The sequence below is a fragment of the Cebus imitator genome, unplaced genomic scaffold (genome assembly GCF_001604975.1).
Source record: "Cebus imitator isolate Cc_AM_T3 unplaced genomic scaffold, Cebus_imitator-1.0 Scaffold143, whole genome shotgun sequence".
Taxonomy (NCBI): Eukaryota; Metazoa; Chordata; class Mammalia; order Primates; family Cebidae; genus Cebus; species Cebus imitator.
The window spans coordinates 3,893,357-3,914,035 of NW_016107458.1; the positions used below are offsets into that span (position 1 = coordinate 3,893,357).

General features: G+C 44.1%; 2 protein-coding genes across 11 annotated transcripts in view; one reads left to right on the plus strand and one right to left on the minus strand.

The window, feature by feature from the left end:
- EML6 (EMAP like 6) overlaps nucleotides 1-14,069 on the plus strand; it is a 253,399-nt gene extending 239,330 nt beyond the window's left edge. For 5 of the 6 annotated variants that reach the window (XM_017542366.2, XM_017542367.2, XM_037743398.1 and 2 more), the window contains 9 exons: nucleotides 684-841; nucleotides 1,903-2,017; nucleotides 4,508-4,696; nucleotides 5,983-6,155; nucleotides 6,872-7,034; nucleotides 9,292-9,395; nucleotides 10,225-10,378; nucleotides 10,756-10,856; nucleotides 12,162-14,069. In XM_017542366.2, coding sequence (XP_017397855.1) covers nucleotides 684-841; nucleotides 1,903-2,017; nucleotides 4,508-4,696; nucleotides 5,983-6,155; nucleotides 6,872-7,034; nucleotides 9,292-9,395; nucleotides 10,225-10,378; nucleotides 10,756-10,856; nucleotides 12,162-12,186 — 1,182 coding nt within the window. In that variant the 3' untranslated portion in view covers nucleotides 12,187-14,069. The remainder of the gene's footprint in view (nucleotides 1-683; nucleotides 842-1,902; nucleotides 2,018-4,507; nucleotides 4,697-5,982; nucleotides 6,156-6,871; nucleotides 7,035-9,291; nucleotides 9,396-10,224; nucleotides 10,379-10,755; nucleotides 10,857-12,161) is intronic. The other variant, XR_005202459.1, reaches the window with a different exon arrangement.
- A 159-nt stretch (nucleotides 14,070-14,228) lies between these two features.
- RTN4 (reticulon 4) overlaps nucleotides 14,229-20,679 on the minus strand; it is an 81,018-nt gene continuing 74,567 nt past the window's right edge. For 4 of the 5 annotated variants that reach the window (XM_017542372.2, XM_017542369.2, XM_037743400.1 and 1 more), the window contains 4 exons: nucleotides 16,719-16,788; nucleotides 15,851-15,897; nucleotides 15,595-15,653; nucleotides 14,229-15,226 (listed from right to left, as the gene is read on the minus strand). In XM_017542372.2, coding sequence (XP_017397861.1) covers nucleotides 15,184-15,226; nucleotides 15,595-15,653; nucleotides 15,851-15,897; nucleotides 16,719-16,788 — 219 coding nt within the window. In that variant the 3' untranslated portion in view covers nucleotides 14,229-15,183. The remainder of the gene's footprint in view (nucleotides 15,227-15,594; nucleotides 15,654-15,850; nucleotides 15,898-16,718; nucleotides 16,789-20,679) is intronic. The other variant, XM_017542370.2, reaches the window with a different exon arrangement.

Here is a 20,679-nt window from a genome sequence, read left to right on the forward strand (position 1 = left end):
TTGGCTTCCCAAAGTGCTGGGATTACAGACATGAGCCACTGCGCCCAGCCAATATTTTTTTTCCTTAAAATATTAACCAGAAAAGGTAGGATACCCACCAAGGACAGAAGGTTTGTTGTTCTAGAGGCAACCCTGACCTGCAAGCCCCAGAGGATATTAGGAATGATTTCCACCGCTAGATGATGATCCTTTTTCTTCCCAGCCCTCCTGTGCCACAGATCCCCCCAACTGCCAGACTTCAGTGGGCTATGGGGTGCCCTCAGCCAATGCAAGCTCCAAAATGATGACCTGTTGGAACATAGTCACCTCGTGGTCCTCCAGGAGTGGGTTTCTCCCCTTGTAGAGGAGCCCCAGGAAGGTGTCCTGTGGCCTAGGGTCTGCCCCTGACCCTGCTGTCACCTGGTCCGTGTTCACAGAAGGGAAGTCCTTGTTAATGCGGAGCTGTGCTCAGAGGGGAATCAAATGCCCAAACCAATTAGAGTGAATTTCCAAGCCAGATGATTGCCTTATGCAGTGTTCTCAGCAGTTTTTCTGCAAATTCTGCTGCTTTCCTTAGCACAGAAGATCAAACTGCTTAGGCACGTCTGCTTCTCTAGCTCTGGTTCCTTAATGAGAGAACCCGTGGCTGGGGAGGGACCCACTTGACTGTGTTCCTGTTGTGGAAGACGTTCCTTTGTTTTCAGAACAACCTCACTTTCACGGGTGCCATCAATGGAGACGTCTACGTCTGGAAGGACCACTTCCTCATTCGGCTGGTGGCCAAGGCTCACACAGGCCCCGTGTTCACAATGTACACGACCCTTCGGGATGGACTCATAGTGACCGGCGGAAAAGAGCGGCCGTAAGCCACAGTTTCTATAGGAACAACTTGTCTTTTGGGAGAAACTGACAAAAGCATCCCCAACTTGGAGAAAATGCAGATTGTCATCCTCGATTTTTGTATTAGGAAGATCAGTCTGCTGTCTCTCCAAGAGGGCCTAGGGCAAGATCCTCACAAGGAAGAGAGGAGTACAGAGCTGGTTTGGTGTTAGTTTAAAAACCTGAGAGGTGCTCACTCCTGTAATCCCAGCGCTTTGGGAGGCCGAGGGGGCAGATCACCTGAGGTCCAGAGTTTAAAACCAGCCTGGCCAACATGGTGAAACCCTGTCTCTACTGAAAATACAAAATTTAGCTGGGCGTGGTGGCGGGTGCCTGTTATCCCAGCTACTTGGGAGGCTGAGGCAGGAGACTGGCTTGAACCTGGGAGGCAGAGGTTGCAGTGAGCTGCGATCATGCCATTGCACTCCATCCTGGGTGACAAGAGCAAAGCTCCATCTCAAAATGAACAAATAATTAATTAATATTAAAAAAAAAAACCTTTGGTCCTGGTGGCCAGGACCTTGATGACTGGGAAAGAGTGGAAATGGTTGAGGGGTGGGAAATGGGTGTTAGGATGGGGGTTAACAGCCTGAGTGCCTTCAGTCTTTTTTAGGACCAAAGAGAGGTATTATTGAGCAAACCACAGTGACTGTGCTGTTCATAAAATGTCAGTAACTCTTTGGAGGAATGGAGGGAGGAGGAGAAGAGGAGAGTTGTAGAAGCAAAGCCTGAAGGCAGGAGGAACATTTCTTAGTGTTCTAATCTAATAAAAAGTCTGGATTTCCAAATTACTTTCTCTTTCGTCCCAAGATGGTAGCATTTGAAGGCATTGTAGGAAATCTGTAAGTTCAGGGGTTTGGGGTAGTTCAGCAGCAGGGTCTAACAGGGAGACCCCAGGAGGGTCTGGACCCCTGAGGGTCTGTCCTGCTGGGCCCCTGGCGGCCAGGACCTTGATGACTGGGAAAGAGGGGAGAGAGTTGACGGGGTGGGAAGTGGGTCTTAGGATGAGGGTTAACAGCCTGAGTGCCTTTCAACCTTTTTTAGGACCAAAGAAGGAGGTGCTGTAAAATTGTGGGACCAGGAGATGAAGCGCTGCCGGGCCTTTCAGCTGGAGACGGGACAGCTGGTAGAGTGTGTGCGCTCCGTGTGCCGTGGAAAAGTGAGTACAGCCGACTTCCCTTGGGGCTGGGCCACGGAAGGGGGAAGTGTAGGTACCTTCCGAGCTAGACACTTTCCCTGGGCTGGTTTGTTGAATCTTTGAAACACGCCTTCAAGACGTGAATTGTACTACAGTGAGAAGCAGCTTAAGAGAGTCCGACTCTCCCAGGAAGAAGCAGCTGGGTGACCTTGGGTGTGTTCCTTCACATTTCAGTGTCCAGCACATGGGTTTGTCATGAGGCTGTTGGGAGGGTCACATTGTTCTACATGACAGTGCCTTTCATCTTGCCTGGTATAGAGTCCCATTCAGGAGATGTATTACAGATTATATTCTCATAAGCTCAGAGACACTAAGTAATTTGCCCATGCCCTAAGTTCCAGAACCATCGAGGAGGAAGGTAAGGGCCACCAAACTGCCTGACTCAAAGCCACTGGTTTCTAACTCATATTTGGACAGTGTATAAAAAGCAGCTGTGGAATTTTAAAGAATATGGATGTCTAGGCACCCACCTGGAGCTGGTAAATCAGAATCTCAGGGGTGGGACCGTGACCTGGATGTTTCCTTCTATTTCCTTCCATTTTCTTCTTTTTAAATTCCTCCAGGGGATTTGATGCACTTAAAAGCCAATCTCCAAACCTCTATCGAATACCTTGTGTTTATATTTCTGAATATCAGGTTAAGAATTTGCTTTCTTAGATGCTTTCCATGAAAAAGGCAAACCGGATGTGGGGTCTACATGATTCGAAACTGGGGATTTTGTTCTTAAATAGCTAAGTGATGCCCACTGGGAAGGGCAGTTCTGGGGGATGAAGGCAGGACTATGCCTGCAAGTTATCAGAAAGTAGTTTTTTTTTTTTTGGATACTAAGTCTTGCTCTGTTATCCAGGCTGGATACAATGGTGTGATCTCAGTTCACTGCATCCTGTGTCCCCTGGGTTCAAGAGAATCTCCTGCCTCAGCCTCCCAAGTAGCTGGGATTACAGGTGCCCACCACCATACCCAGCTAATTTTTTGTATTTTTAGTAGAGATGGGGTTTCGCCATGTTGGCCAGGCTGGTCTCAAACTCCTGACTTCAGGCGATCCATCTGCCTCGGCCTCCCAAAGTTCTGGGATTACAGGCGTGAACTACCGTGCCTGGCCAGGAAGCAGATTTTTGTTCAGTGGAAGGAAGAACTTATTAGGAGTTTGAGCTGTCTAAGAACACTAATTGGCTGCCTTGCTCTATAGTTACTGGAATCTTCTGGCAGATGCTGGGTGATGAAGGAATCTGTGCTGAAGCTCTTACCTGAGGTAGCTGATTGAGAGAAGGCGAAGTGAGAGGGTGGAGTAGAGTAATTAAGAATGGACAGTTTGTTGTTAAAAACAAAACACTGGCCAGGCATGATGGCTCACACCTGTAATCCCAGCACTCTGGGAGGCCAAGGCAGGCAGATCACTTGAGGTCAGGAGTTCGAGACCAGCCTGGTCAATATAGTAAAAGCCCATCTTTACTAAAAATACAAAACTTAGCCAGGTGTGGTGGCATGTACCTATAGTCCCAACTACCTGGGTGGCTGAGTCAGGAGAATCGCTTGAACCTGGGAAGCAGAGGTTGCGATGAGCTGAGATTATACCCCTTGTACTGCAGCCTGGGTGAGAGAGTGAGACTGTCTCAAAAAACAATAACAAAACACCTCTTGGCCCTTCCTATTTTAATGTTAACACTACAAAGGCACTTTCCCAAGTTTTTTTTTTTTAAGACAGGGTCTCACTGTGTCACCCATGCTGGAGAGCAGTGGAGCCATGATAGCTTACTGCAGCCTTAAATTCGTGGTCTCAATTAATCCCCAAGTTTTTCTTTTTCTTTTCTTTTTTTTTTTTTTTTGATACGGAGCTTCTCTTGTTGCCCAGGCTGGAGTGCAAGAGTACCAATCTCAGCTCACCGCAACCTCTGCCTCCCGGGTTCAAGCGATTCACCTGCCTCAGCCTCCCAAGTAGCTGGGATTATAGGCATGTGCCACCATGCCCAGCTTATTTTGTATTTTTAGTAGAGACATGGTTTCTCCATGTTGGTTAGACTGGTCTCGAACTCCCAACCACAAGTGATCCAACTGACTCAGCATCCCAAAGTGCCAGGATTACAGGCATGAGCCACTGCAACTGGCTGCAATCCCCAAGTTTTTCTAATCATAGTAGTGTTTTAAAAATTTTTAAATTGCGCCAGAATAACATAAAAGTGACTATTTTAACCATTTTTAAGTGTACAATTCAGTGGCGTTAAGCACATTCACATTGCTGTGCAACCATCACCACATCCACCCACGAAACTTTTCTTATCTTGCAAAACTGGAACTGTACCATTAAGCACTAACTCCCCCGTGCCCCACCCCCGTCCACCAGCAGTCATCATTCTCCTTTCTGTCTCCATGAATTTGACCACTCTAGATACCGCATGTGAGTGTAGTCATGCAGTATTTGTCCTTTTTCTAATAGTGTTTCAATTACAACAGGGAAAAATCTTAGTGGGAACCAAAGATGGAGAAATAATTGAAGTTGGTGAAAAAAATGCTGCTTCTAACATCCTGATTGATGGTCACATGGAAGGGGAGATCTGGGGCCTGGCCACTCACCCTTCCAAAGACCTCTTCATCTCTGCCAGCAACGATGGCACAGCCCGGATCTGGGACCTGGCTGACAAGGTGAGGCCGACTCTGCCCGAACTCAGATGCCCACGAGTGGGCTGCATAGCGGTGGGAGCTGAGCGAGGAGAGGCCCAGCCAGCGTCATGGCAGAGAGGAGGATGGGGCCAGATAGAAGGTCAAGTTAGAAAACCTAACAATAAAAGAAGCCCCACTCACCACAGCCCATCTAAATAATATAATTGAGGATTATTGTCTTGTCATGAACCTACAAAACTAAAAATGTAGAGACAAATCATGTTTCCCCTGAATGAGAAGACTAAAAATGATTTTAAATGTCAAATATTCCCCAATGGGCCTAATGTATTTCCATCACAATCCCAACAAGGTTTCTCTTAAGAGTTTGGGAAGGCTATGTTAAAGTTCATTGGGAGTAAAACCGTGAAACAGCAAGGAATTGGCGAGGGGGCGGGGGGCAGTGGGGGGCGAGGTTAGTGGGGGGATCAAAGAGTTGTTCCCAGTCCTCTTGCCTCATCCAGAGTTCAAACAAGTACTTAAGTTCCGCTAATTAAAATACTTGGTTTCATTTTGAAAGGGCCAGTAACTGTTTGATGTATTTTTAGTATAAGAGTCACGGAATAGACAGGTAAAAGCAGGAGTGTGGTTGTTAGGCTCCTAAGTTAGTTTTTGTAATTATTTATTAAACATTACTAGCAACAGCTGTCGCTATGTGAATACCTACATAATACCAGCTGCTTCATGGACACGATTAGTGCCTACGATAACCTTGCAAAACCCTTATTAACATCGCTATTAGTAAACATAGAAAAACTGAGATGTAATTTACCCAAACACACCTGGCTAATAAGTGACAGGGCCAGGATTCAGAATTTGAACTAGCAGAGGTGGAAGCTGAAGCTCTTTCCCCTGAACAAGAGGTTGGCAATCTACAGTTAAAGGCCAAATCTGGCCTGTAGCCTTCTTCTACAAGTCCAGCAGCTGCTCTTGTTTGTGTAGGTACTGTCTGTGGCTGTCGTGTGCTGCAGTGGCAAAGGTGAGTGGTTGCGACAGAGACTTGATGGCCCATCGAGTCGAAAGGAGGTGCTACCTAATCATTTACAGAAAAAGTTTGCCAGCCTCTGCCCTAAAACTTGTTGTCCCACAGTCTGCTCTAATCAAAACATATAGCCCACCTCAGTTATTCAGGGACATTTACTCTTAGAAGAGATTTGGTGGGCCACAGTGGCTGTGAGGGCAGCCTGACTTTTCTGGCCTGATTTAGGATGTCTCCTGGAGACCAGCTGAGAGGGCAAAGGACTCAGGTCACTTTCCTTTGCATAATGTAGAAGCTGTTAAACAAGGTGAGCCTGGGCCACGCGGCCAGGTGTGCAGCCTACAGCCCTGATGGGGAGATGGTGGCCATTGGCATGAAGAATGGAGAGTTTGTCATCTTGTTGGTGAACAGCCTGAAAGTTTGGGGGAAAAAACGAGACCGGAAATCTGCTATCCAAGATATCAGGTACCTAAGTGGGTGGTCTGGGCGTGGAGGAGGAAGGCAAGCGTTCTGCTTCCCAGTGGTTCCCATTCCAGCTACAGCTGGAATGAATAACCCAATTGTGAGACGGTCACTTTCTCCAAGCCACCTCTGAAAGAATACCTTCTCCCATGTTCACCCTCAGACAAGTCTTTGCTAATTTCCATAAAAGCGTGGTTGGCTGTGTGCGGTGGCTCATACCTGTAATCCCAGCACTCTGGGAGGCCAAGGTAGGTGGATCACAAGGTCAGGAGATCGAGACCATCCTGGCCAACATGGTGAAACCTCGTCTCTACTAAAATACAAAAAACTAGCTGGCCGTGGTAGCACACGCCTGTAGTCCCAGCTACTTGGCAGGCTAAGGCAGGGGAATTCATTCAACCCGGGAGGCAGAGGTTGCAGTGGGCCAAGATTGCACCACAGCACTCCAGCCTGATGACAGAGTGAGACTCTGTCTCAAAAAAAAAAAAAAAAAAAAAAATGGGGTTAAAACTACTTGTAGATGTTATTCTACTTATTTCCCAGCGATTTGATTCACATAAATTGTTGAATTCCATAGAATGCCAAGAAAGGCCAACCACATGTGAGTCACAAGGCAGCTCTATCTTTGGGCCTGGAAGGCCGTCCCGGAGCAGCCTTCATGCCTGACCAGCCTCAAACAGCCCTCCTCATGGATCCTGCTCTTGGATTGCTTTTTCTAGAATCAGCCCAGACAACCGATTCTTAGCCGTTGGTTCTTCTGAACACACAGTTGACTTCTATGACCTCACTCAGGGCACAAATCTGAACCGCATTGGCTACTGCAAAGATATCCCAAGCTTTGTCATTCAGATGGATTTTTCTGCGGATGGCAAATACATTCAGGTATGCTTGGGGTTTGCTTATTATCTGGGGCAACTGATAATAATAGTAATAACAACAATGGCCTATATTAATTGAGTCCTTACTGTGTGCCAGGCAGTGTGCTAACTCGATCTTCACTGGAACTCTTAAGTAGTTACTTTTTCCATATTTTATAAATGTAGAAACAGAGGCTTAGAGAATTTAAGAACATTGAGGAAATAGAATTTAAAATAGTAAAGAGTAAGAAAAGCAGGAAATACAAGCCCTAATCATCTTTAATCTGCTACTCACCACCACCTCCTCAAAGTTTCCTGATTTCTAGTTTTTGGGGGCTACACCTAAGCCTTGTGCTGCTTCTGGCATTTATTCATGCCATTTCCAAACTCTACTGGGTAGAATGGTTCCTCTGTACTTGGGCCCTGGACTCCAGCCAGTGGGCCTGGAGTAAAAGCTCATCCCTGGGTCCTAGGGGAACTGACCAGTGGAAGAGATATAGAGGGATCCACTGCTGGGACTGACCCCTAAAAACAGGATGATCTCACCCACACTCAACAAATCTGCATTTGTGAGCTGGCCTGGATGGAGCTGGCTATTCACTGTGAAAGGAGAGAGGATGTATTTATTCATTCAACTATTTGCTGAACCAGGTACTATGCTAGACTTAAATGGACAAAATGAGAGCGGTCCTGTCTTGGACTGGTCCACCCAAAGGATTCACCTTGCCTGCTGCCTAGACAGAGCCAATTCATCAAGACAGGGGAATTGCAATAGAGATAGAGTAATTCACATAGAGCCAGCTGCATGAGAGACTGGAGTTTTATTATTACTCAAATCAGTCTCCCTGTGCATTCCGGGAGCACAGTTTTTAAGGATAACTTGGTAGGTGGGGTGAAGCCAGTGAGCCAGGAGTACAATTGGTCAGAGATGAAATCATAGTGAGTTAGAGCTGTCTTCTTGCATTCACTCAGTTCCTGGGTGGGGGCCACAAGATGAGAGAGCCAGTTTATTGATCTGGGAGGTGCCAGCTGATCCATCAAGTTCTGAGTCTGCAAACTATCTCAAGCACTGATCTCAGGACCAGTTTAGGGAGGGTCAGAATCTTGTAGCCTCCACCTGCATGACTCCTATTCCATAAGTTATAATCTTGTCGCTGTTAGTCCTACAGAGGCAATCTCATCCCCAGGCAAGAAAGAGGTCTGCTTTGGGAAAGGACTGTTATCATCTTTAAACTTTCTCCCAAAGTTAGTTTAGCCTACATCCAGGAATGAACAAAGACAGCTTGGAGGTTAGAAGCAATATGAAGTCAGCTAAGTTAGATCTCAGTCATAATTTTGCAAAGGCAGTTTCAGTCCTTGTTTCCTACAGCTTGCTCTATAACAGAGAAGACAAGCACTAAACAGTCACAAAATAGAAATATAATTACAAATTGTGATTATGTGCCAAGAAGGAAAAGTACAGCATTCTAGGGAGCATGTAGCAAGGTGCTGAATTTAGATGCACTTCCTCTCCAGTGAGTGGTATGTAAGCTGAGGTCTGCAGGCTGTGTAGGTGTTAGCCAACAGAGAGGTGGGAACGTTGTTCCAGACCATCTGCATGCAAGCCCTGAGGCAGGAAAGAGCTCAGCTTCCCAGCTCATTCCAGAAGGAAAGGGGAGGCGGGGCTGAGATAGAGGGCACTGCAGGGAGAGAGGAGGCTGAAGAGGAAGGCAGCAGCCGTTCACTGGCAAATGTCCTTGATGGTAGGAAAAGTGGTCTCTTTGCCTTAGAAGACTCCCGGAGCACCAAGGGTCAAGTTCTAGATACCCCAGAATCACCTATGTCAGCTGCTGTCCATGAGAAACCTGTCTTACCTCTGTGCCTCTTGGTTTGCTGAGAACTGAGATCCCTGTGTATCGGAAACACCTGGTAGCTTTGTTAAAGCAGGGATGGCTAGGGGCCACCCTCTCAGTGTGTGTCTGGGTAGGTTTTGGATGGGGCCCAAGAGTTTGCATTTCTAACAGGTTTCTACGTGGCTGATGATGCTGCTGGGGCACCACACTCAGAGAACCCCTGCCTTGGGACTCTGGAAAATAGCGAGAAAATGAATGAGAAGAAAGATGGGAAAATGCCCTGCTGGTGTTGCCATGGGCTGGCCATAGGCTTTGCAGCCTGGAGCTGAGCTTGGGTGTGGAGAAAAGTCCTAGCGATGCAGAGGCTGGGCCAGGGAAACAGCACACTCAAAGGGAGTCTGGGGAACTGAGAAGGAACGTTGATGAACATGGCTTCCCTTCTACCTCTAGGTGTCAACAGGAGCCTATAAACGCCAGGTGCATGAGGTCCCCCTGGGGAAGCAGGTAACGGAAGCCATGGTCATTGAGAAGATCACCTGGGCCTCCTGGACAAGGTGACTGAGTGGAAGAAAAAACTTCTTGAGGAAAAGGTCACAAGGGAGTGTCTTGTCTCAGGCTCAGACTCCGCGTTTGTGCAGGATCTGAAGAGGCTGAGAAATGGAGCTGTCTTCTTTGGGGGTGAGGGTGGGAGGCTTCTTGGCACTAGTTAGGTCGCTGGCTTTGATCTGACCTTGGCTTCTGAAATGCGAAGTCCCTCTCTTTGTGTAATTTCTACTACATGAACCCCTTCCAGAAAGTTCAACAGGAAGCCATCTCCATCTTGGCACGGAGAGAATCAAAGATGGGGGTAACTTTTGGTTTTGGAGTGCAGGGGACTGAGGCAACCCCCTACTAGCAGAGGCAGAAGCTCAAACTCTTTTCCCTAAACAAGAGGTTGGCAATGGGAAGGGGACAGATGCTTTCATGCCAGGAGAGCCACGTGGCTGTACCAAATTACATAAAACCACCGGGGACCAGTTTCATGGAATACAATTTTTTCAGAGACCAGGTAGGGGTAGGGTTTCGGGATGAAACTGTTCTACCTAAGGAGCATGCAACCTAGATCCCTCGCATGCGCAGTTCACAATAGGGTTCGCACTCCTATGAGAATCTAATGCCACAGCAGATCTGGCAGGAGGCGGAGCTCAGGTGCTAATGCTCCCCTACCACTCGCCTCGTGCTGTTCCTGTTCGGCCGGTTCCCAACAGACCAAGGACTCCCACCGGGCCACAGCCCCCCCAGTGTTAAATATCCCTCTCTTCCTTATCCCTGGGAGGTGGTGACTGACTGCAAGAAACCTCACATGACTTCCTTCTATCCTAACCCCTTTTTCTGTTGAAACAGCGTCCTGGGAGATGAAGTCATTGGAATCTGGCCACGAAATGCAGACAAGGCTGATGTCAACTGTGCATGTGTGACCCACGCTGGCCTGAACATTGTCACAGGAGATGACTTTGGGCTTGTGAAGCTCTTTGATTTTCCATGCACAGAAAAATTTGTGAGTCTTCCTCAGAGTAACCTCCTTGCCAGTTCTCTGTTCTGCCATCTGCTTGAGATGGGGGCCACATCTAGATAGTCCTCTGGGAGACACAGAGGAACCCTGTCCCAGTACTGTGGAAATATGGCAATGACTTTTTCATCTGTCGGAGGGGCAGTCCTGGAAGGGAGGATGGAGGGTGGATAAAATGGCCAGAAGTGGGGCAGGGATAAGAGGCAGGAAAGTCAGGCAAAGGCTGCCTAATACAGGAGTCCAGACCAAATAAGAGTCCCCAGTGAAGGAAGGTTCTGGGAGCAGGGATTTGAGTGCTGAAGTAGTCTGTGGTTGCTGAGGGGCGCCAGGGTCTCTTAGCTGTCTCCATTCACTTTTGCTCACAGGCCAAACATAAGCGATACTTTGGTCACTCGGCTCACGTGACAAACATCCGTTTCTCTTACGATGACAAGTATGTGGTCAGCACTGGAGGAGACGACTGCAGGTACTAACCTCACTGACCTGGTTCTGACTCCCCAGCCTGGGCCAGCTCTCCCTCCCCATCTCAGGTGTCCCGTGGGTCAGCCTCTCCCAGGGTCATGGGGTGGGCTGATGTGGGGCTAATAAACAGAAAATTCCATGAGTCCTCATGAAGGCAAGGACTTCCCAAGTATAAGGCATTTACCCTTTGGTGACTGTCAACCCAGTGGCCCTGTGTGCCAACTGGAGCTGTCCTGGGATGGCATGGGCATGTGATAGCTACTGGGGCACTGCTGGGGGAAAGGGACAGGTGGATGAGACCCGAGATGGCTGATTTGAGTAGGAGCTCTTGGCAGCCCATGGGTTGTTGTGCGTTGCAGGAGGTCAGAATGAAAAATCATCCATGTGTCCTTTTAAGAATTCCCAGTTAATCCCTAGTGTTGGGAATTTTTTTATTTAGAGTATAGAGGAACAGGACTAGGTCATTCTAACTTACTCTGCTTCTCCATTTCTGATGGTCTTCATTGTAGCATGAATGTTGGGTTCTATTCCACCCAAGCAAAGTTCTTGAGGGGAAAAAGAAGAAATACATGCATTCTGTGATACTTCCTAGTGGTCTGAGTTAGGCTGTAAGAAAGGCACCTATAAAGAATTTGAACCCACTTCCCACCCAAAGGCATTGTGTATTTCTGATGGCCTGCCTGGGAGCACCCAGCGCCAGCCTGCTGTGCTGGCCACTTCTGGCACTTAGAACCCTTGAGATAGTACTGACAGCAGCTCCCAGTGGAGAACAAAACCCGTCCAATGCAGCACCAACCAAACTGAACAAGCTAGGAGTAAGAGACATAAATGAATTGGTCACTCGAGTGCAGGGGATACAGACTTGTTTTAACGTAAACGACTTAACAATGCTACCTTAACAGTGCAGGGCTCACAGGCCTTTGTAGGCATGGAGCCTGCTGTCACCCCTGGCTCTGTGCTAAATACTCAAAAGGCTCTCTGACTCAAGTGGAGTTGATAAACCTTTTCAATAGTAACAGGAGAGAGTGTTATATCAAAGTGCCACACATCCTCACTGACCAACATTTGGCACAGGCATTCAAACTGCTAAAAGAACCAAACAGAACTCAACTGAAAAAATATACCTTTAAAAAAAAAAAAAAGCAATAGAGCTTAACTTGGTGGCAAGACCTCTGGTTTACCTTTTGAAGTCAAAATGTTCAATACATCACCTGAACTTGACTTTTGGGTGCGTGGCAAGATTATTTTGCCGCTTGACACAGGTATGATGTCCAGCTATGCAAAATGACTGTTTGGTCTGCCTTTACAGTGTATTTGTGTGGCGGTGTCTGTAAATGCCAGAAGCCTCTTACGTTACTGCTGCTGCTGCTACCCGCCAGCAACTGCAGAGTCCGTGCTGAGTGCCTCCTTGCCACCAGCTGTTGGGAAATGCCTACCATGCTGCCCTGGACACACAAGCCCAAAACACTATGGAAGTTCCACGACTGCACCCATAATTCAGACTCTCCACAACTGCGATGCCATGAAGGAAGGTCAAGTTGTAGAATGTTAAGACTGCTTGCCTCTGTTCCTGAGACTAATCACTATACATACTAACTACTTTGACAAATCCTATCTGATAATGTAGCCCGCTGACAAATTTTGAAGCCTCAGTTACCCTAACCAATATGTAGCTTTTAATTTGCATCAAAACTTTTACAAAAATGTTTTGCTATTGTTTCTATATACTTCAAGAATGTTCATTTTTACAAATCAGTTGAACAAGACAGCCTAAGTTAGATGCACCGAAGTACTAGAAATATCGCTAGCCTCTGTTCTCCAATTTAGCTTTCAAAACCAAATGAGCCATGTATAGAGAAGTTGAGAAACTTAATTTTTTAATGTTTCATTTGCAGAGTTTTATATCCATTAAGTGCCTTTGAGAGTTTCCAGTTGCGTGGGCTGCTGTCTCACTTCCCACCAATTTCTCCTTTCTCCATATGGTGCTAAAACTTCAAAGCTGAAGAGGGCTGCAGGATCCTTAGCAGATTCAGTGTGTCACCTTTGTCCTGTGTTCATGCCAAGGCTTCCTAAATGAAAGACATCAGTCACCTGCTTATGGGAAGGTGAGCAGCAAAGGAATTGAAGTTTGGGGCGGGGTAGAATGGGTTTTCATTGTGTTTCATGCCAAACCCACAAAATCCAAAATAGAATTCAAATTAAACAAACTTCTATAAAATGGAAGGGGAAAAAGGCTCAGGTAGATCCAGGAGAATGAGCTGACTTATCTTGTTAAATCTTAAGCTAAATAAGATAACCCAAGGCTGCACCTTGGTGTACCACACTGAGTGGAGTAGAGTTGACTCCACTGATTGCTTCAGGCGAACCAGATAGGTCAAGTCCAGATTATAAAAAAATTCTCCGTAAACAAATTGTAAATCCAAGGAATAGCCGGTAAATCGAAACTATAAAGTGAGTTAGGATTCCTCGGAGTTGGTTGTATGGTAGAATATGACTTGGACAATCTTTACCAGGAGCCATCCAAAAGCCTCCTCTGTCACAATTTCCATGTAGCTGACCAGTGACTACAGTAGTTGGCTGACAGTGCTCACTGAAAGGAGTTGGTGAGGGACCGGTAGGTCTGACCACATGGATGCCTATTCGTCCTTCCAGTCAGTGAACTAAAATTCTAGATCTATTGTTACTGGCTACTTGTATTTGTCAGTTTAGAGAAAAGGTAAAATGAAGCATTTTTGACTAACATTTACCACAGAAGTGCTTCAGCATTCTAAATGGATTAGATGACTCATTAAGCTATTTTTATACACCAATTTACTAATGCCTTACATCAATCCACTAATAGATTGTTGGGCCAACAGTAGAGTCCCTATGCAGTCCCAATTCTGTTTTCTGTAACCATGTGACTGGTAATGCTGAGTGATAACCATGTCTGCCTATACTGTACTAGACTCTTCATACTGATCGGATCTTGCATTGAAATAACCATGTGGAAGAACAATGAATTAACAACATGTACATCCGTATTTAAAGAGCAATAGTGTCCGTGTGTCATGAACTTATTTGTAAATGTTTATATGGTATGATTTTATGTAGGTTCATAAATCCTGCACTGTATGATATGTGTTAAAATATTGGTGCATGAATTTATTTTCAAAGTATAAAACACATCATCACTTAAAAACATTTTATGTGTCAAATAAATTTGATTACATAAACATATTAGTTGACTTTTGTTTGCAAAGTAAGCAGCTGCTCCATGAGCTAAAGAAAACTTTCTAAAAGCACAAGCTACCATGTACTGGGTGAAGCAAAGTCTACCCACTGTATTTTTATTTTAATCTGCTGCAGTTTCATGAAATGAAAATGCCAAAACACATTTTAAGTCTATAAGCTTTATTGATACTTTGCTTTTACAGTTCACAATGCATTCCACAGATTTAGTTCAGTACAGCTTAAACCACAATGGTATAAATCTTTATTTTGTAATTTCTTGCATAACAATGTTTGATAGTTGCAAACAACATTTTTGGAAGCATTAGATTCAGTCCATAGATGCAGAGTTTGTGACAAAATTAACTACAGTAAGTCTGTGCAATGAAATTTATGTTGGAGTTCTATGGGTGTGGCATTTCATGTTGAAAACAGATGGTAGTGCTCCCAGAAATATATTTTCTGTTTCTAGCTTATGTGCTTTGGAACTACACATGTATAACCAATGACTCTGAAATATCAAGCACTGTGGGGTGGCTGGAAGGTAAAGGTCTAAGCTTTGTGAAACACTATATATATATATTCTATATTTACTTATATTGGCAATTAATATAACAGTAAAATTCACAATACACCTAGAACATACCAGAAAAGCAAGCTTTTTTTATTCCTGCTTTACTGGTATGATCTCATCTAAACATGTCATTTCAGAAAATCATCTGCAGCAATCTACACGGACCATACACAGTGCACAAACTGAAAAGGGCTTTTTTTTTCTAGCTCCACCATCTCTGCAACTTGCCAAGATGCAGCAAAGACTACCTGCAACAAAGTAAAATATACAGCTTTCTCAAATTGTTTTTTATTCAACCAGTGCCTCAGATAGGAAAAACAGATATGATTACGGTTTAAATCCATACGTAGCAGCTTACGATACTTAAGATGATGAACACATGGCAGTCAAGACAGGTAATATTTCCTCAAAACAGTGCATGGCTGAAAATAAAGATATGGGAAGCTGCACTGCAATGCCAAGGTTTCCTTCTTCCCTGACCCTCCCCCATATCATCAAATGAATATACCCTTTGAAGATGAACTCCTAGTAATTATTTTGGGCTTTTTCATTCAGCTTTGCGCTTCAATCCAGGGATTTTTGCTTGGATTCTGAAAATGAAAGTCAGTATAAATATCAGTTTTGTTTTCTCCTTCTTTAAAATACCATCTTCCAAGAACCACTTGTGTGTTATTCAGGTAATACAAGAAATGAAATCCTTCAAGATGCCTAATTATAAGCTATAATTTGGTCACTTTGGCCTCATGAATTAGATTTAAACAAAGCCTTAAACACATAATAAACCCAGAAACAAATGGTCCAAATGTTAGAAAAACAATCTTTTGGCAACTCTAAGGTCACACTTAAGGTCTGATAGAGATTTGTTACTCATTTTGCCTGTAATATGAAAATACTCAACTGTTCTCAAACTCCAGCACACCTTATCCTAGTAAACACACTGCAGATTTTAAATACTTACTTAGCCATAGCATCTTTAACATTCTTATTTGCAAGTCCTAGATAATGATCTATCTGTGCCTGAAAGAGAGGTATAAAGGAATTATTACCATTGCTAATGAATCTTATTAACCACTACTATATGTCTCAAACTAAAGGCTTGAGAAACCATCACATTTCTCATTTTTATAAGGCGATGAAAATTGGCACTAATATATTTGTAAATCCCATGTAATAGAGTAAGTGCTCTATTCTACATTCAGCAGTTAGGAAATTACCTGATGCCGTTCATAAATAACAGGAACACTGAAGAGTGAAATGAGAGCTGAAAAGGGAAATACACAACTTTTCAAAAAGGCTGGAATGATTTAGGTGGAACAAACACTAAAACTATTAAACTGGCAACTCAAGATAACCAAGCAGTGTTCCTAATCAATGAATAAAAACATAAGGATCTCTGGATGCACCTGCTATTGAAGAGCCACTCCACACTGCAGTTATTAGCAGCCAGTTATTACAGCTAGAAGTCATTCCTAGCTTCAAATCACATCATACAGATTTCATAACATACAGGCATTCCTAGTTAGATTAATGACTACGGCATCCTATAATCAGGCCACCCTTTATCTGATTTATCACTGTTAATAGGAGCTGTCTTCAGGAACTAAGGTAAGGTAGCATTTCAATAAACTGGGATGCTGTATCACCAACTTAAAGAGAATACAACCTCAAACTTTTTTTTTTTTTGGATACACAATTTCTCTCGTTTCCCAAGCTGGAGTGCAATGGTACAATCTCGGCTCACTGCAACTTCTACCTCCGATTCAAGTGATTCTCCTGCCTCAGCCTCCCGAGTAGCTGGGATTACAGGCGTGTGCCACCATGCCCAGCTAATTTTTTGTACTTTTAGTGGAAAAGGGGTTTCACCTTGTTACCAGGCTGGTCTGGAATTCCTGACCTCAGGTGATCCACCCACCTTGGCCTCGCAAAGTGCTGGGATTGCAGGCATAAGCCACTGTGCTAGGCCCAAACTTTCATCCTCTACTTTTCATACAGTGAGAATTACTTTCCACTAAAATGTCTAAGCTCCTGGCACTCAATCTTTTTTTCCAGCAATTGTTCATCCCAATGGCTTTGTAGACTTACCCAAAATCAGTAGCGTCAGACCATTAAACAAGGCACCAACATAGGTAAATACCCACATCAGCACTGCAAACTATAGGAAAATAACATTAGCTTATTATAAACAAAATTCAAGTAAAGCTTTCAAATAAAAGCATCCCATTTAAATGCCAATCTACAAGAGGCATACAACTTGAAGACTTGGTAAAGTACCGTGAAAATTTTTTAAGTCACCAATCCCAATTAAGAATTTCAGAATCCTAAAATAATAGATTTGACCCATTTTCTCTGGACTACACTACCAAGTAATTGATTCTGCTGAGATCAGAAAACATACCCAGGGTGCATCTTACCCCTCCAGCACTAATAGCATTCAGCTTTTAAATGGGAAGACTGGAAATGTGTTATGATAATTATCTATTAAAACTGATTTCAAAGTACTAACTAGTTGAGTGCTTGAAGATGCATGAGCTGAACAATTCAGACAATATTTCAGGCAGCTGATAAGCAATAATTGGGCAAAGAGTATTTATCAGGGAAATTATGTTTCGGGTACCAAAAATACCACCTCTAGCTTTTGAAGGATCAGACACAAAATCAGTCTGAACTTTCTTAAACATTCCTTTACTGTCACCAATTCCTTTGCATTCTAATTCAAAGCCTTCAATGTGTATGTCTGGCCATCACTCTGACTTATTCAGTAGGTAACAAACATGACGCCACCATCTACAGTGATTATTTAGGCCTATTATAATAGTACAGATGAAATGGAGAGCAGTAGAGCACCCCCATTATCTGAAGCAAGGATCAGCAAACTTTATGAAAAGCTAGACAGCAAAATTTGAGGTTTTATGGGCCACATAAGGTCTGTATCTCATATTATTCTTTGTTGTTGTCATAACCCTTTAAAAATGTACACCACTCACTCTGAGCTCCCACATTATACAAAAATAGGCCACGGCCCAAACAGGCAGTGGTTTGCTGAACGCTTGATCTAAAGTGCATCTTTCTCCATGTATTCAACGAACTCTGACTGCTTACTGAGCATAATTAAGGTGTGAAACATTAGTAAGCATACTTACTACAGCTTAGGAAGACACTTTGGATTACTCTACCAACCAACAGTTCTACAAATAACACCACTCTGGTCACCCCACCTGAATTTAACTAATGTCCAAGTCAGTAAATATCAGGCACTTTTAATATCTGTCAGTTGAAAAAAAAAATTTTTTTTAAGTTGCCCTATTCTTAGCAACTGCCATTGGAACCCCTGGGAGAAAGGTTTGAAGGATGACTTCAGTTAGCAAGGCTCTTTTCTCACATACAGTTTTATAGACTCCTGTTGCTGAAGCTAAATATAACTTCTGCACTTGAACAAGTTTACTACAGAGCGAGAAGGGTATTTTTATCCATCACTGTCCACAATTCTAAAGGGAAAAGTGTTGACCTTCCACATTTTAGAAGAAATTGCTTTAGTCACAAAGATGGCCTTAACATGACAGAATTCTGATAGTAACAAACACAAGCTAAAAATAAATCCTAATTTGGTCATTACAGTCATTGACAAGGCTTCACTCCAAGTCCACAGGAGAAAAGCCCAAGACTTTATACCTGAACCACTGAAGGGGCTCAAATGTCACTTGCCTCTTTGAGAACACTTCGTAAAAGCCAGGCTATCCCAGGGCAAAGAGAAGAAGAGAGAGAGGTCTCAAATGACCTTAGGAACAGGCAGGTGACATACATGTATGTGAGAGGCTGCAGAGAATTGAGGCACACCATGATATGCATTCTTCCTCGCAAAGGGGCCCCTACAACCCAGCTCCATATACTGTGGCCATGCAAACATTCCAGGCCAATGCTGCCAGAAGTGTACACCTGTGTGCTTTCATATAATTTTTAAATGTTGCAGCTATGCTGAGAAATTTAACAGTTCGGGGGCCCAGAACAAAAACAGTGGATAAGGGTATCCATGGAACACACCATCAGGAGAGAAATGAGTGGCAGCTAGAGAGTACCATTATTAATGGAAATGATGGATTTGTAACATGGCAGGAATAAGGCAATAAACACCACTTTAAAGAAAAAAACAAGCTGCTCTCATTTTGAGAGCATACAAATTCTATGCGATTCCATGGCAAAGAATCTGCAACATTATAGCCAATACTTACTAACCGTAGAGGTCAAAGCTTATCTCTTCTTTGCACAGTAATAAGACTGGAGGAAGGAGGCCCAAAATGTAATGAAGATCTAACAAATACTCACTGAACAAGGGCAAGGACCATGTCTTGTTTATCCTTCTTCCAGGGCAATAAGAGAATTAAATTCACTATGTATCACATACCTGATTACAGGGCACTGCAGATTTTTGATGTTTCGATTGGGAGAAAGGGGCAACTTTAAGGCAAATGCAGGGAGGGTGCTTAATACTATCTCAGCAATTACTCTGGCAGTTCTGACCATTTCAAAACTTTTCTGCATTCTCAAACTCTAAATTCGACTTGCCCTTCTGTGTCTCTTTCAGACTCATTCATTAGTTGTTATTGTCTGGACTGTCTACATCCCCAGCCCATTTCCTTCTAATTTTTCTGAGAGCTCAAGAAATCTAAAAGGAAGCTGTCAAAAAGCAGATATCCAAACTGCTGTCTATGAGTCTGAGGGCTAGATTTGAGTGTTCTTTTGGGTCAGCTATTTCTGAAGCTCAGGCCGGTTCCTACCCCTCCCTCACTTTCAGATTTAAGATTGTATTATGGAACATTATGGTTGCCTCAGTTACAAAAAAGTAAGAACCTCTGCTGAAAATACCTGGTCTTAGTCCCTAAACAAGTAAAATTATTAGACATCTTTTTGGGATTTGGGGTTTCAAAAGACAGGAACTTGCTAAGAAGGCTCAGAGTCATACTCAATTAGCCCAAAAGCTGAGCCCAGTAGGGACTGTCATATGCTTTTCTTTCATAATTGGGGGTGAGAAGTGGGGTGCAGGATTACAGCCCAAGATTTACAGTTTAATGCCACAACTTTTTAAACTGGTTGACTAGGAAATTGATCTATTTGACTAGGAAACTGATCGTTGCTCACTCTATGAATACGTGAAATCTTTTCTAGGACTTAGAAGTTTGTAGTTAATTGCAAAGGACAAAACAAATGGAACATTACACAAGAATTTAAAAGTAGAACTCTGCAGAACTTTTTTTTTTTTTTTTTTTTTTGAGACGAAGTCTCTCTGTTGTCTAAGCTGGAATGCAGTGGCACGATCTTGGCTCACTGCAACCTCCACCTCCTGGGTTAAAGCGATTCTCCTGCCTCAGCCTCCTGAGTAGCTGCAACTACAGGTGTGCGCCACCACACCTGGCTAATTTTTTTTTTTTTAAAGTAGACACGGCATTGGGGGGTTCACCATATTGGTCAGGCTGGTCTCAAACTCCTGACCTCCTGATCTGCCCGCCTCAGCCTCCCAAAGTGCTGGGATTACAGGCATGAGCCACCACACCAGGCCAACATGTCTTATTTTTATTGGCCCAAGTCAACAACCAGGAAAACTCCAGGCACATGGATGTCCATCATTCTATATTAGTGTTTATAAAAAGGACTGATGAGCCCTGGAATTTGGTTATTTCTTTGGTTATATTTGAAAGACCCAGGATCCTCCTTCACTGCCCCGGCCAAAAGGTAATAAGCAAGGAAAAGCTTTCATGTGCTAGTAAGAGTGGCCCTAAATTTTCAATTTCTGAAGATGGTTTCAAATAGATATACTGATAATTGTAGGCCGGGCACAGTGGCTCACACCTATAATCCCAGCACTTTGGGAGGCCAAGGCAGGCAGATCACCTGAGGTCAGGAGTTCCAGACCAGCCTGGCCAACTTGGCAAAACCCCGTCTCTATTAATACAAAAATCAGCTAGGCATGGTGGTGGGTGACTGTAGTCCCAGCTACTTGAAAGGCGGAGGCAGGAGAATCGCTTCAACCCGGGAGGCAGAGGTTGCAGTG